General features: G+C 40.1%; 1 protein-coding gene across 4 annotated transcripts in view; it reads right to left on the reverse strand.

Annotated features, from left to right (window-relative positions):
• The window catches only part of LOC147015516 (RNA-binding protein with multiple splicing 2-like), a 232,663-nt gene that overhangs the window by 58,496 nt on the left and 155,992 nt on the right, over nt 1–18,175 (reverse strand). For 3 of the 4 annotated variants that reach the window (XM_085850295.1, XM_085850298.1, XM_085850297.1), the window contains exon 6: nt 10,313–10,470. In XM_085850295.1, the coding sequence (XP_085706421.1) occupies nt 10,313–10,470 (158 nt within the window). The remainder of the gene's footprint in view (nt 1–10,312; nt 10,471–18,175) is intronic. The other variant, XM_085850296.1, reaches the window with a different exon arrangement.

Genomic DNA, 18,175 nt, shown 5'->3' on the forward strand with positions numbered 1-18,175 from the left:
AAGTGGGTCTTCGGAGATCATGAGGAATGGGGACATCACAGCTGTGGAGTTGGAGAGATGTCACCGCACGGAGCCAAAGCATACATGACTTGTATAATAGCAGGAGATGCGGCCCGGAGTGAGGCGGCCAGGTCTAACATCTCGGTTGGGACATTGAAGGGTCAGTGTGGCAGCACCTGGAGCAGGGAGAAAGCAAGCACAAGTGGGACCATCATGGTGGAGATACCACATGGTGTGAACAGCCGAGGGAGCTCCCAGAGCCCTCGAGTGGCGCAATGAAAGCCCCATATGCACTACCGGATTTAGGGGTGGCCAGGTGGGGCCATGGCCCCAGGGCCCCCCACAATTTCGATGACATTGAAAATCGCTTGAAAATGTGCTTCCAAAGTTTTATTGTCGGTGAATGAAGATTGTAAACGCTTTGTAAGGATATCTTTTCAAAATTGTCTGTCATTGTGAGGGTCCTTTTCAAGCTTTGGCTTTTTCTATCCGTTTCACGGTCCACAGAACGGATCCAACATGGTCAAAAATTCCCGGGACAAGCCTCGGGTATTGGGGCACGCATTCGGATCTTTCTTTGGATCGATCATCGATGCTTCGGATAGTTGAGCGTGACCAACTAACTACGGCATTGCCCACCAGAGCCCAGCAAGCACAGACGGAATACAGAGGTCCAGCCAGAGGAGAAGTGAAAAGGTGAAAGTCGACGTGGTAAAACTCGGCCAGGCCAGCACAGCACACGGCCGGCAGGGGTCGTATTGTACACACTGAAACTGCGGCTGGCAGGGAACGCTGTCAGTACCCTGCTTACTGGCACACACAGCACAGTAACACGGTGTGACTTTCTATGTTTCAGGTGTATGAAACATACTTGTTGTTCGTGATTCTGGTACATCCCACGTGCACTCTGACGATATCTCGGTTACTCGGTACCTACCAGCTGCAGAAACCACAATGAGCGGCTTCGGTGACGACAGGCACAAATCCAGGGCTCCACGGAAATATGACGGTGGTGCTCAAAAGCGGAAACGTTCCAAGGAAAATGATGAAAGACACAAGGCCATCATTGACAAGACCCAGAAAATCTCAGTTTTTCACTCCTGCACAAACAGGCGATTCGCCCATGACAGAGGCTGGAACACCAACAGAGACAGAACAAGCGGATTTGGCAACGCAACCCCCGCCTCAACATTTGCCCAACATTTCAGAAGGTTCCACCGATGAAGAACATGCATCTAATCAGATGAAGAAGCGTGAGATATACTGACTAATCGTGGACCTGGCTTTACCAATGACATTGGATGTTGGCCTCCTGAGCGACCGTCGTCAGATATGATCGACTACTGGGCATCACAATATTTGGAGCCCCTGCAGAATTCGATTGGTCCCTTTGATTCATCCATACAGTTCGTTGAAGGTAGGAAACGCTGCTGCTCCAAGAATCTTTTTTACTGTAGACTACAAAACGGAGAGTCCGTGAAAAGGTCCTGGCTTTGCTTCTCCACATCAACCGGAAAACTGTACTGCATCGCTAACAAGCTCTTTGGAGGTGCTACTGCCCTGGGCGGGGAAGGATTCAACGACTGTAAGCATGGCAGTCGTTCTATCGAGGTGCATGAGCGTTCGCATGTGCATTGTGCGAATATCATCCGCTTGTCAGACAGAGCAACATCCGCAGGTTCTGTAGACACTGAACTCGTCAAACAGGTGAGTGAGATTGCGTCCTATTGGAGGGAGGTGCTGAAACGAAGTGGGAGCGTGCTATCATTTCTCGCTGAGCGTGGTCTGGCGTTCCGTGGATCGGATGAAATTGTTGGGTCATGGACGAATGGTAACTACCTTGGTTTAATGGAATTACTTGCGGAATACGATCCATTTTTGGCGCAGCACATTCAGAAATATGCCAACCAAGGTAGTGGCTACATCAACTACTTATCATCTACGACATGTGAAGAGTTAGTCTCCATCATCGGAAAATCTGTTCTGGATAACATCGTCGCTTGTGTGAAAGTGGCAAAATACTTCTCTGTGTCAGTCGATTCTACTCCTGACAGAAGCCACATCGACCAGCTCACAGTTATTCTACAATACTTCGAGAACGAGGCTCCAGTGGAGCGTTTCATGACCTTTCTGAGCAACACAGGACACACTGGACTCCAGCAAGCGACGGCATTACTGGATTTTTTGAAAGCCACTGGATTGGACATCGCTAACTGCTGAGGACAATCTTACGATAACGCATCTAATATGAGTGGCCGATACAACGGGATGCAGGGAATGATCCAACAGGAGAACCCTCTCGCAATATTTGTGCCATGCGTGACGCACTCACTGAATTTAGTTGGTCAGTCGGCCGTGGGATGCTGTAGACCTGCAGCAGCATTCTTTGAATTCGTGGAACAAGTGTATGTATTTTTTACAGCTTCCACGTCGTACTACGCCAGATTATTTGACGCCCTGAAAGCCAAAGGTCTGCAAGTACCAAAGCGCCTCAGCGACACTCGCTGGTCGGCTCATTCTGATGCAACCCGAGCTCTTGTAGACGGTTACAGTGAAATCATGGATGTCCTCGATGAAATCGCAAACGATGAACAACTGAATAGTGAAACGAGAAACACCGCCGAGACACTTCACCAAACTATGTGCACGCTCGAGATAGGGTTCTATGCTGGTTTCTGGTCTACTGTCCTTGGTAGATTTGATCGTACAAGTAAAACCCTTTCGTTGCAAGCTACCGATCTCAACACAGCCGTGCAGCTCCTCAAGTCACTGGCGAGCTTCGTGCAGTCATTACGCGATCAGATTGATACATTCGTTGTTGACGGAATGGAACGCTCGGGTACGGAGGAATTCACTCGCGGATCGCGTAGACGAAAGCGTGATGTCCGCCTCGCTCCCTTGGACTACGGACACACACCAGAAGTAGAACTAGACGCCAAGGAGTCCTTTCGCATCAGTGGATACGATGCAGTGATCGACGTACTGCTATCGCAGTTGGAAAACCATACAAACGCTTACAGCGAGATGAGCGACAGATTTGGATTCCTGCGTGCTCTTGTTCAACTCCAAGTGGAGCAGATTCGAGAGTCATGCTCGAAGCTCGTCGAGCTGTATCGGAAAGATCTATCACCTGATCTCACAGAAGAAATGGTTCAGTTCCAAGCCATGATGAAGGAGAGGAGTCAGAGCCAGACTCGGGCCGTACTGAACTCGAGATGTACAGTTTTCTCATCGAGCGAAAACTCACCGACACTTTCCCAAACGTGGAAGTGCTGCTTCGGATTTACCTCTCAATGATGGTGTCAAACTGCTCCGGGGAGCGCTCGTTTTCGAAACTCAAGCTTATCAAGAACCATCTTTGCTCCACGATGGGGCAGCAGAGACTGGTCAATCTGACCACCATTTCAACCGAATCCGATGTGCTCAATTCCATGCAGGTTGACAGTATCATATCCGAGTTCGCTGCCGCGAAGTCGCGCAGGAAGCTTGTCCATTAATTAAGGCACCGTGTGTATGTTCATTGATGTGGATGACACTGCCGTATATTGGCACTCGCTAGAATTCGGCTATTAATCACCATTTCGGATTTCTCTTTCCCAGAGGGTTTTTAGAAGTTAGAAGATTTTTAGTCGAAGTTCGTAGTATGATTAATGACAGTGCGTCGTTTGTTATTTCTTGTATTGGTCCATCTCTATCTCTTACTCTTGCAGCAACAGCATTTTTGTGATTTGATTTTAGAATGAGCTCAGAGATAAGTCATCAGCTCTTAGATAAGTCACCAGCCACATCAATAACAATCCGTCCATCTTGTTATATTGTCAGATTTAATTGTAATTTGTGAACATGTATGCCAAATCATTCCTGATCAGGATCTGCCAAATCTATAGATATAAGTTCAGTTGTTGATGAAAAAACAGTTATAATTTAAGTTGTTGATTAATCTCCAAATTTGGGGGCCCCCCACAATTATTGTGCCCACGCCCCCCCCCCCACATGGTAAATCCGGCCCTGCCCATATGTGATGCACAATGGAGCGGGTGTGTTGTAGAGCATTATAAAACAAACTCCAAACAAAGGGTCGCAGCTCCCCAACAGAGATAGCTCTGTGAAGTCTGTGCAGACACACCAGGCAGCCGGGGTGTGTCCTGCTACGATAAACGTCAATACCTTCCCCAAAAAGAGGCAGAGCCCTGCATCAAAGTGCAAAGCAAGGACAATTCTGCCTGTTTCAAAGGAAAGACCGAAGCAGGATAGCAAAGAAAAACACAATGAAAGCTGGAATGCTGAGGGGAGGGAAGACGTCCTCCCATGCAGAATGTGCTCTGCATCTGAAGCGAGGGGGGTGGGCAGTGGTAGAGACCGATTCATGGAACTTCTGACTAAAGCAATTTGATGCTCTCTATGTTCACTATGCTTGAGCATTCAATGAACATATCTAAGGGGATCAGGAAATTGATGAATGGCTCACAGAAGGTAACACCTTCCTCATCCCAAAATCTGAAGAAACCCAACTACTTCACAAATACCAGCCAATAACCTGTCCAACAACAACATACAAACTTCTGACAGGAATCATCACAGAAAAATGTATCACCACCTTACACAACAAGCAGGTCGAGAGGCAGAACAGAAGGGGTGCAAGGGAGGATGTTGTGGAACAATAGACCACTTACTACGAAACAAGACCACACTCGAAAATTGTAATACAAGAAGAACCAAACTGTCCACAGCCTGGATAGACCATAAAAAAAGCTTTTGCCAGCGTCCCACATTCATGGATGATGAAGTGCATGCAAATGTACAAAATAAATCCACCAATAATCAATCTGATTGAAAAAGTCATGTCTCGATGGAATACCACAATGTACTCAGAAGGAAAGATCGGAATACCAGGAGTGAAGATACGACGTGGGATCTTCCAATGAGAAAGCCTCCCCCCACACCCTCTCTGGATCCATGAAGTAACCTCATTGATGAGCAAGGACACTGATACACCCAAAGAACCAATAAAATAACGTCCAAAGAAACAAGAAAGGTGACACATCTACTTTACATGATGATTTAAAACTCTGCACCAAACGATGAAAAATAGGCAGAACAACTGAAATTAGTGAAACGGTACTCTGACGGCATCCAAATGGAATTTGGCCTCGATAAGTGTGCAAAGTGCACATTTGTACAAGGTAGACCAACAAAAATGCACAACATAAAAAATTTACCCAAATACAACAATACAGGAGCGAGACAACGAACGAAGGATCTTTACAAATTCCTTGGAGTACAAAAGGGCCACCAAATATGTCATAAAAAAAATCCATAAAACAATTACCAAACAATACCTGTGCAGAACTTGGCTGATCCTGAAAAGACACCTCTCCTCAAGGAACAAAATCAAAGCCACAAACCTACTTGCAGTACCAGTGTTCCAATACAGCTGCGGAAATGGTAAACTCGCCACAAGCGGAAATCACAAAACCTGACATCAGAACAAGGAAACTCCTCACTATCCACAAAAATCGATGTATCCCGAGAATGCACCTGCCGAGGAAAGGAGGTGGCATTTAATGGACCTCAATCAAGTGCACAGAGCGACGACTGTAGGATTAGAGTACGTGAAAAGTTCAACAGATGACCAAATACAATTTGTACACAAGCATGAACACAAATCAGAAAAGGTATCTCACTCACCTTGTAAAAAAAAAACTTCCAAAAACAGGTACGAACAGAAGATGTCACGCACCGAAACGAAACAGCAACAAATACAGCCCCAACGATTGCAAAAGAGATGAAAGAAAAGTATAAGATGAAATATCAACAGATAGAAAGTGGAGGATAAAATACCTATTTTGGAGGGGTAAACCCCCCAACCCCCAACTTCGACCCCCTTCATGAGCACAGATTTTGATGTGGTTGATAAAATTTGGTACATCACAGGTGATGAAGGTTGTAGTCAAGTGTCATCAAAATTGTGTAGTTTTGGTGAAAAAAGCATATACATATTTTGGGAGGTAACCTCCCCCCCCCCCCTATATCCCCTTAGACCCCGATTTTTCTTATATCATGACCAAACTTTGGTACATCACGTATCAGGAGCAACAGTCACTCTGTGTATTAGCTCTTAAACGAGCCTCGACATGGTATACAAAAAAAACAAAAACTTGTGAACCATTGATGGGATTTTGAACACACTTGGTACAACTATGTATAAACCTCTGTCAGTGTGTCCATCCATGATAGATTACTTGTTGGTCAAAGGTCACATTAAAACTCCTGTTAAAGTGACACCATTGGCGATGAAATTTGAACTAAGCCAAGTACATGTACCATGATACATAAGTACTGATTCGATTTTGAGGTCAAATGGTCTTGAAGTTTTCGGTCAATGTTGGAGTAAGCAATGACTAATGTGGGTGGAGGCATAATCGGTAAATGTCACGATGGCAAATTATGTCTAGTCCATCATGCCTTGGACAACTAAAGAAAAATCATTTTCAGTCAAAATCTACGTGAGAACAAAATCCTTCAAGAAGACTCAAACCAAGTTCAGGGTTAGATGCTTCAGGACATCTACTTAGGAAGGCCACAATCCATAGTTAATCTCAAAACAGCAATAACTGACAAAATCATTTCAATCATTGCAGCCGAATGTGTCAAAGTAAGTAATAAACAATTTTTCCATCAAAAGCAAGTGTGCCTGCAGCGTAGAGGCCGACATATGGTGCATGTGCCCTAACATCAATCAAATAAATGACATTAGAGATATCCATCTGAAACTTTCCATGGTGATGAGGACTCATGTGAAGCAAATGTGTACCAAAGAATGTGTCAATTAAAATTAAAATAAAGGTTTATTAAAATGTAGGAGTCATATTTTTTGTGGTCACCCTGTACTTTCTCGGTAGGTGAGAAAGCTAAAATTTTGCACACTGATGTAACTTGAAGTCACGATTACAGGAAAAAAAGAAAATCACAAAACAGTCCATAAATGTCTATGAACAAAAATATCTGAAAACACAAGTCAGCAGTTGGAGCTTGGCTCCTGCACATGGAGGGTCATGTGACCAAAGACAATGGCATGCCACATGATCTTGCATGGGCACGATCACTCACTCATTGGTGTTCCTCGGTTTTATGGCGTATGATTCTCGTAGCGTCTGTCGATTTTTGTTGTTTAAGGACGGTGTATAGTGGTAGGAAGTTGTAAACCTTTATCGTTTACAGACAGTGGATAGTGGTAAGTGTTACAGTTCATACCAGTGTTGCATGTTGCATTTTAAGTGTTGCATGTTTACACATACACTGCTCATGAGCGGCGCCGAGGAAGAGGAAAGGAGACACTCAGACGGGCGAGACGCACTTGGACCCCTCCCCCACCCCCACCCTCCCAGAACAATCAGTGGAAGAGGCACAAAACGGAATTTGATCTCTGCAGTGGAATTTAGGCATTTCTGGAAACAGAAAATCACTGGCTCTATAATGTACAGGGTTTTAACATCCTGCTGCATGGTCAGGTCAATTATGCTTTTCAGCAGCATTTGTCTACTCAGTAAGGCAAGCCTTCTTCATCTTCTATCGAAAGCAAGCAAAACAAGAGCGAAGTCGATGAATCTCCATCACAAACCATACGCTCCCACTGAAAGCAAGGTTGAAAGACGACAAAAATGTTCCACTAGGAATGACCCAATATCACATTTTCAGTTAAAAATATATGTATTGTTTTGACACCTGTGACCAAAACCCCCACCCCCTGGGGCATGAACTGGATGTCAAATTCAAAAACTTTGTTACATATGTCATGCATACTCCAATGTTGATTGCATGTACAATGTTTCTTTTAAAAATGATTTAAAATGTGCCCGTAATTGCATTTTTTGGTATTTACCATTTTGACCCAACCTCAGGGCCTCAGGGGAAAGGTCCAAAAATGATACTGCTCTCACACCTTCTTGCCATGTGGTGATCATAACTACCAAGTTTGGTGAACAACCGTTTGGACTTTAGAAGATAGCAAGACAAATGGACAGACACAGACAGACAGATGGAGGTGATAATATCCCATCGTTGTTTTGTTTTTTTTAAGCATGAGGATCCTTAAAATAATGTCAAAAATAAATGGTGTTAACTTAACATGACAAAACCTCAAATTGGCTCTGTTGTTAACAACATGCAATGTAGGAACAGCTATCATCACTGTTTGTTTTCCACTTTGGTTTCTAAGTTCCAGATCCACTGCTTAAGCTTTGTCTTCAATTTAGAATCACAAACTCCACCTCTTACAATTGCCTCGCAACAATTAGAATATAAACAATAGTTGTATTATATAACTTTTGACTTATTGACATTAAAAATTACTAAAGCTGTAAACGGCTCATTCTGATCACCCATTGTTGAAGTAATTGCAGCCCATAATTTTCCATTTTAAAAACTGCCATTTCTGTTTCTAAAAAACCTAAATTGCATTTCATGTTATCGATGGAAAAAAGTAGCATTGATTTGTACACATGCATTGAAATTTTGTTTTCTTCAAGTCTCCGACCCTGCAATCCTCACGGCACCACTGGATAGTGTATTTTGCCACCAAGGGGATGCGGAAATGCAGGCAAAATAAAATAAAAATAATGTTCCAGCGACTTTGTCGCAGAGATGTGGAAGATATTGCAAACAGTAGGTGGGAAAAATGTAAAAACCGGATCCGTGGGACATGGCACTCAAAACGAAATTAAGATTTATTAGAAACACCCGCTCCCTATGGGAGTTCCAAGCAGGGGCATTTCTAAGATGGAGGTGGCCTTCCCAACTTAGTAGAACTTTTCCATGCACATTGCACACCAAGAGTCCAACCACTTTTCAACTTGCTTCGTCTAGCAGCTTTGGAGTGCATAATATACAAAGTACATATGTAAATTGGCCAAGTAGTTATTGATTCTACTACGTTTTCATACAGAAATGATATTATAATACTATAAACTGCTGGGACTTGTAATACACTCTGCCACTGGGAGTGATGCTACATGATACACATTTACATTGACAATTTACATTGACCCCACCCTCCACCCCCCCCCCCTTTCACAATCCGCTGAATTGCTATATGTAAAAGTTATATGGATGTGTGAGAATTATGTGTCATATGATCTTCCACATATCACCAAGTATGAGGAGCATTATGAAATTAAGTGGTGCAACTCAAAAGTAGAAAATAATTGAGGAGATTGTTAAGGCAAAAGTTTCAAATTATTGTGAAAGACAACATGAGAAAGCTCAGTTTAATTATTGTATAAAATATTTTTTAAAACGTCAAAGCTAAGTTTTATTAATCGATTTATTAAATACAGTACTGGATCGGGAATTGACTTTCTGATCCTCCTTTTCCTGTGTATATAATTAGCTGTACAAGGATGGAGTAATTCACATCACCAAAGATGTAAACAGAAGGCTCGAAGTGACCTCACAACAAGGTCCAATATGCAACCATGAGCTAAAAATAACGACTGGTGCAATGACCATGGAAAGGAACCATCACTGCGTATTTAACCGATGTTGGTTCAGCTACATTAAACAGACAGGAAAAGAAACTGTAATAGTATGATAACAAGAAGAATGCTAAAGAAGAAAAAAACCAAACATGATGGCAACTGACAACTATCGATAAAATCATCAACCTTTCCATGTTTAATAGAAACACTTTTGTATTGTTCTTTTCTTTTTTTTTCAAAAATAATTTTCATTAAATGGAATGTGAACGACTTTGTGACATCAAGCTTCTCCATAAACCCAAGAGATAATGGAAGATAATAGAGCACCACTTTGCATTACACGACATATGCAAATGCTCTTAACAAATCACATCGCTGTTGCACCATTTCAACGGACGATACAAACATCTCTTGTTAAAAAAATAATGTATGCAATTAAAATTTAGTGTTGTGACATCTCGCATTGTTTTAATTCCATAACCCTTTCTTCTTTTTTTTTCTCCAATCTCATTGCTTGGTTTAAGAACCCTCAATTGAGCATTTGCTAAATGTAATGCCTGAATATGATGACCAAAGTTACAAGTAAATATTGTGATAAAATGGTTAATTTACAAGAAATGACAAAGTAAAAATAAATAAGGATATGGTATTTTATGGCATTTGATTAAAGCCGCACATAGCATTCAAAGGTTCAAAGGGCAATCAAAGAGGTGAGTGCAGTTTCAAAAGCGAGAGGAGGACACATGAATTCAAAGTGCATGTGGAGTACTGAACACAGTTTTGAAAGGCACATGGAGCAGCACGTGTGGTTTTGAAGGGCACACCTCGCCTAGTACCTGAGCATGTAAGGCAGCTGCAGTAGCCGCAGCAGCCGGTGCGGCGTATGTGAAGGCGGCGTGTGGCAGTGCCGGGGCCAGCTCGGCTGTGTATAACGGGTAAGGTACCCAGGCCTCGGTTGGTGCTGGGATCAAAGTTGCTCCTGAAAGGTCATCTGCTGGTCAAATGTGAAGAGGATAACAAAACAGAGGCGATCACATATGCATGTAGCACATGATCGATATCCATTTCACGCTTCAATTGGACAAGAGATATATTGAATGCACTGTTTGCCAATTACACATGTTTCTGAGTTCACACACAAGTCAAGAGATCAATAACAAGATATAGCAATTATTAAAATTCAATATTGTGTGCTCAGCAAAAGTCAACATTTTGCCACAAATCGGACTTGAAATTTTGGTAATAATTTAAGGTCTTATTGAGGTACATATCAAAAGTTTTCCAGACAATCACATTCTAACCCAATACTGTACATGCCTAAAAAGAAATGCCCAAAATACTGAAGGACATTTTGAGTTGATCTCATATGAATACATTGCTGTAATTGCTTTATTCCGGAAACCCGTGAACATCGTTGTATAGAAAGAGGAGGAAATACGAGTGAAGCTGAGGTGTTCAGAAAAATCCTAAATGCTTTTGGCAACAGCTTGATGCAACGATGAATGGAAACAAGATGTATCGGTATGAAGCTTTTCAAACTTCTGTCATGTCCAGTAAAAAGTAAACAAATAAATAAAGATGTGGTGTATATCCAGTATCGTCTATTATCAAGGTTAAGTATTTCAGCAACACTGTTAGACATACGCATACGTACACTCGTGGGATGAGGTGCAGCCTGTTTCTGCACCTGACATTGCAATGCCGAATTATCGGATTAACCCATCCAAAAAATGCCCAAGGTTGGTCAAGAAAGGTCACTACAAGGAGGCTTCAGCATGCAACAAACCCATATTAAATGTGCAGGAATGCATTTCACATTAGTAATCATTGATGGAACCGCAAAGATGTTTCGACCCTCTAGAATAAGAATAAGACACTTAAAGGTAGTTGGAATATCGTTTCTGATATGTTTACAGAATCGACTGCAAGGTGGGTTATTCGTGTTCTGCTACATATTAGATTGCAAGTAACTGTATATTAACCTGCAGAAGCTTAGTTATACAAACAAAGTTATCCATCACATATATTTATATGTATATATATACATATATTTATATGTATGTATATATATATATATATATATATATATATATATATATATATATATATATATATATATATATATATATATATATATATATATATATATATATATATATATATATATATATATATATATATATGTATATATATATGTATATATATATATATATATATATATATATATATACATGTATATATATATATATATGTATATATATACATGTATATATATATATATATATATATATATATATATATATATATATATATATATATATGTATATATATATATATATATATATATATATATATATATATATGTATATATATATATATATATGTATATATATATATATGTATATATGTATATATGTATATATATATATATATATATATATATATATATATGTATATGTGTATATGTGTATATGTATATGTGTATATGTATATATATATATATATATATATATGTATATATGTATATATATATATATATATATATATATATATATATATATATATATATATATATATGTATATATGTATATATGAATATATGTATATATATATATATATATGTATATATATATATATATACATATATATATATATATATATATATATATATATATATATATATATATATATATATATATATATATATACATATATGCGGGTTATGTTTACACATTGTAAGCAATAATAAACCGTGCTTCTCCATTGTTTCTGGTCGCTCACCTGCATTATTTTTTTTCATTTTTCCACCATTTATTTATATTTTTATTTATGGATACTTTCTGACAGTTCTGTGATTTTTTCCCAGTGTATCGGCTTAGATGTCTGTTGGCACGTGATATTTCAGATTTCTACCTCACCGGGAAGGTACTGAACATTAATATCAGTTCGTCAGTGAGTGAGTGAATCAGTCAGTATGAGGAACACATATATACGAGCGGGGTAGGCTTACTAGCAGAGTATGCTTACACATTGTAAGCAATAATGAACTGTGCTTCCCCTTTGTCTTGGGTCGCTCACCTACATTTGTTTTTTCCCATTTATTTATTTTCACTTACTTATATTTTCATTTACGGGTGCTTTCCGATGGTTCTGAATTTTCCCAGTGTATCCCTTCGATATCCATCAACACACAAAATTACCGTGCTTTCCCATTATCCCAGGTCGCTCAACTGCATTTTTTCTTTTGTTTCATTTATTTATATTTTCATTTATGGATGCTTTCTGATCGTTCTGTGATTTTTTTCCCCGGTGTACCTGTTTCGATGTCTGTCGGCACGTGGAATTTCAGCTTTCCATGTCACCCGGAAGGTACCAAACTATAATATCAGTCAGTCAGTCAGTGGTTAGAATGAGCTTCATATATTGGATATACTGTGCACATATGAACGGTGTCCACCATAAGTATTGGAACAGTGAAGTCAAATTTGTTATTATTGCAATATACTCAAGAAATTTGGATTTGAGATCAAAAGATGAATATGAGGCAAGAGTGCAGAAAGTCAGTTTTTATTTCTTGGTATTTCTTTGGACGCATACAAGACCTGTCGCTTCACTGACAGGAATAGCAATATTTGCTGTGATGGCTAATCGATGGGGGCAATGACAAAAAGGATTCCTGGGAGTTCCTGCCATCCGTGCGGGGATAACCAGCATCGCAAGTTGGCATTTTCAGTTTCGCCATGTGCGCCCATGTGCCCATGCACAACCCGTCCTTTTTTTCTCTTTCTTTCTTTCTTTTTATTTTTGCATTATAAACCATCCTCGAAGTTCCCTGAGTCCACCGTAATTTGATTCATTGAAATCCGTTTATCCATTCTCAAGTTATAACATGATAAACAAACAAACAGACAGACAGACACAGACAGACAGACAGACAGATGGACACAGCTCATTCCTAATCATGGAGTACAGTCATACTCAATATAGAGGGATGATACAAGAAAAAAAATAGTCACCCATTCAAATGTGTACATAATCATACACTCATGAACTCCAAAAGAGTGAAAACATCAGTATTTGAAAGCCATAACATTTATTCTCGAGCATTTTCTGAACTACCAAGACTTAAAAAGATGTCAAAATACATAACGAAAGTACCACATCGGGAGATCGCTAAAACACCAACTTGTTCTTCTTCTTCTTCTTCTTCTTCTTCTTCTTCTTCTTCTCATTGCTCCCCTCCAAACACAATGTAAAACTGTAGCTCCTGAAGCCATGATGGTGATTACAATGTGAGGAAGTTACTTTCTCTTTGGGCTAGTGCATGCACCCCAAAATTTCAAACTATATAAAGCATTAATCATTTTATTATAAAAAGAAATCAAACATAAATGTGGACTCAACCAAACCAGTCCAGGATCGTGAGCAGGGAGGGGGGGGGGGGAATAGACACTAGACAGATCCATTCCAAAAGTGAAACATATCCAAGATAGGTCAGGTCAGGTATGGGAGCATGTGCTGGAGCAGCTCGTTGCTGCATCCACTTTCCACCAGTACTCCAGGGGCCTCTGTTTAGCCACCCCCCAGGTAGATTGCTGGCCCATCCCCCTCTCCTTGAGATGCTGATCAACCTGCTGCAACCACGAGGCATGTGGTCAGCCAATTGGCCTCCTTCACTCACGAGGCTCCCTCACTGAGAGAATCTGGTGAGCAGAATCAGCGTCAGGAAAACGAGGCACATGTCCATACAGCCACAGCTGACGCTCACGGACCATGCAGGTAACAAATCTCATTTGAGTCTCTCTAAGCAACCGCTAATTGGACATAAAGTCCGACCAGCGATACGCAAGGATTCTCCGAAGAGACCTGGCACCAAAGGAATTAAGTCGCCATCTCAGATCCCTGGTCAGAGTCTCAGTATCACATTTGTAAAGCAAGACTGGAAGCACCAATGACCTGAAGACTCTGACTTTCATCCTCCTGCACAGGTACCAGCAGCGCCACACTCCATTATCCAGTGAATCCATAACTCCCTTGGCCCGATCCAGACGTCTATTGACCTCTGGCTCACAGCCAGCAAACACATAAATATCACTGCCAAGGTAAGTGAATCTCTCCGTGACCTCAACATCATTGCCACAAACAGGTACAAACAAGACAGCAGCATATCCAAACCATCATCCAAATCAACTGGAACAAGTATTCAAACAATTTGACAACATATATGGATTTAACAAATAGAAACATTGAAAAATGTGGGATTGTGATGGAACAACGTCAAAAGATGTCGTGATGGGAATCCGTAAGAAGATTGTCGTGTCCTATTGTGGCATCGTAATGTGGTATCATAATCTGGTGTCATTCCTGCCTTGTTTGGTTGTTTTTACATTTTTCTCAAAATGTTTTTTTTTCGTGTGTGTGTGTGTGTGTGTGTGTGTGTGTGTGTGTGTGTGTGTGTGTGTGTGTGTGTGTGTGTGTGTTTGTGTGTGTGTGTGTGTGTGTGTGTGTGTATGTATATATATATATATATATATATATATATATATATATATATATATATATATATATATATATATATATATCTCTTCTTCTTCTTTCGGCTGCTCCCGTTAGGGGTCGCCACAGCGGATCATCCGTATGATCTGCATAGTGATTTGGCACATGTTTTACGCCGGACAGGTGTTTCTTGTTGAATTGATTGTTCACACATAAAAGAGCTGTCAATTTTGCTCAAGGTTTTAGCCTTTGCTCTTGCCTTGGGAGTCTGCCTTTGGAGTCAGTCGGCATAAACCAACATGAAAACTAGAGAACTGTCTCTGAAAGAAAAGCAAGCTAGTTGGAAACTGAAAGAGCAGAATAATTCAACTTGAACCACAGCACAAAAATTGGGCAGAGCAAATCCAACAATTTGGAATATCTTGAAAAAAAGAAAACTACAAGTGTACTTAGCAATTTACAACGGCCAGGTTGGCCAAGAAAAACAACGGCAGTTTTATAACAGAAAAATCATTAGAGCTGTGAAGAAAAACCCTAAAACAACTGTCAGTGACATCACCACCAACCTCCAGAGTGTAGGGATGAAAGAATCACAACCTACTGTTTGCAGAAAACTTCAACAGCAGAATGATAAAGGCTGCACCGCAAGATGCAGACCTCTCATCAAAATAAAAAGGCCAGATTAGAACTCACCATGAAGTACAGAGGTGAGGCAGTAGAGTTTTGGAGCAATGTTTTATGGACAGATGAGACCAATATAAACCTTTATCAAAATGATGGCAATACGAAAGTGTGGAGAAAGGAAGGAACTGCATATGATCCAAAGCATACTAATTCATCTGTGAAGCATGGTGGAAGTAGTGACATGGTGGAGGTAGGCTTACATTGCTGCCTCTAGAACCACCTCACTCATCTTTATTGATGATGTAATGAATGATAGCAGCAGGAGATTTAATTTGGAAGTGTACAGAAACATTTTGTCTGCCGACATATAAGAAAATGCCTCCAAACTCATTGGGTGGCGCTCCACCGTGCAGCAAGTCAATGACCCAAAATACACTGCCAATGCAACCATGGAGTCCATCAGGGGAAAAAAGTGCAAGGTTTTAGACTGTCCAAGTCAACCTCCTGATTTCAACCCAATTGAGCATACATTTCACTTGCTGAAGAGGAGACCAAGGTCAGAAACCCCCCAAAACAAACAAGTGAAAATGACTGCATGGCGAAGCATCTCAAAGGAAAGTACCAAAAGCTTGGTGATGTCAATGGGTCACAAGCTTGATGCTGTTATTGCATTCAAGGGATATGCAACCAAATTCTATTATATTCCTTTAATAGACTTTAAGTTAATCCATTCCAATACTTATGTTTACCTAAAATGGGGGGACAAAGCATAAAAAGTGCTATTGTTCTACAATGGTAAAACATATATGCACAAAAATACCAAGAAATAAAAACTGACCTTCTGTACTCTTGCCTCATATTCATCTTTTGATCTCAAATCCAAATTTGAGTATGCAGCAATTATAACAAATTTAACTACACTGTCCCAAAACCTATGGAGAGCACCGTGTGTTGGCATGCATATATATATATATATATATATATATATATATATATATATATATATATATATATATATATATATATATATATATATATATATATATATATATATATATATATATATATCTTCTTCTTCTTTCGGCTGCTCCCGTTCGGGGTCGCCACAGCGGATCATCCGTATGATCCGCATAGTGATTTGGCACATGTTTTACGCCGGATGCCCTTCCTGACGCAACCCTGGTCGCCTCTTACGACACAGGGATAGGATATATATATATATATATATATATATATATATATATATATATATATATATATCTATATCTATATCTATATCTATATCTATATCTATATCTATATATATATATATATATATATATATATATATATATATATATATATATATATATATATATATATATATATATATATATATATATATATATATATATATATATATATATATATATATATATATATATATATATATATATATATATATATATATATATATATATATATATGTATATCTATCTATATATATATATATATATATATATATATATATATATATATATATATATATATATATATATATATATATATATATATATATATATATATATATATATATATATATATATATATATATATATATATATATATATTCATATATATATATATATATATATATGGCCAAGCTGATATCACCCGTTGCTTCGCTGAAAAGTATATTAAAAGGGGGAGGGGAGAAAAAGAGTGGGAGGGCAGAGAGAGAGGGGCTGAGGAGCGAGATGGTAGGGAGACTGAGGAGGGGTGGGAGCGAGAAAGTAGAGGGGAGCGAGGAGGGGTGGGGGAGTGAGAAGGGGTGGGGGAAGGGAAAGCAGCATGAGGGGAAGGCAAGATAAGGCAGTATGAGGGGAGGGTCCGTCTAGACATAACCACTATCCGGACACGTCCAGAGATAACCTCTGTCCGCACATAACCACAGTCCAGACACATATGGAGAAAACCACCGTCTGGATACATCTAGAGATAACCACCATCAGGATAGTCCGGATATGTGTGGAGATGGCAAGTGTCCGAACAAAACTAACGTCCAGATATGTCTGGAGACAAGGGGGGGGAGAGAGAGAGAGAGAGAGAGAGAGAGAGAGAGAGAGAGAGAGAGAGAGAGAGAGAGAGAGAGAGAGAGAGAGAGAGAGAGAGAGATAGAGAGACAGACAGACAGAGACAGACAGAGACAGACAGACAGAGACAGACAGAGACAGACAGACAGAGACAGACAGAGACAGACAGACAGACAGAGAGAGAGAGACAGAGAGATAAAGGAGAGAGAGAGAGGAGGGAGACGGGGAGAGGGGGAAGGAGAGAGAGGAGGAGGGTAAGGGAAAGAGGGGCGGGAGAGAGAGAGAGGTGTGGGAAGAGGAAGAGAGGAAGAGGGAGAAGTGTGGGAAAAGGGTGCTGCACTGTAGAGGGGGGCGGAGTGAGGATGGGACAAAGAAAGACAGGGATAGGGGAAGGGAAGTTAGCAGAGAGAATATGTTATGCTTTATGAGCAACACACACGCACACACACACACACACACACACACACACACACACACACACACACACACACACACACACACACACAC

Source organism: Eptatretus burgeri, chromosome 12 (assembly GCF_056783735.1).
Source record: "Eptatretus burgeri isolate ZD-2024b chromosome 12, Ebu_testis_v1, whole genome shotgun sequence".
Lineage (NCBI taxonomy): Eukaryota > Metazoa > Chordata > Myxini > Myxiniformes > Myxinidae > Eptatretus > Eptatretus burgeri.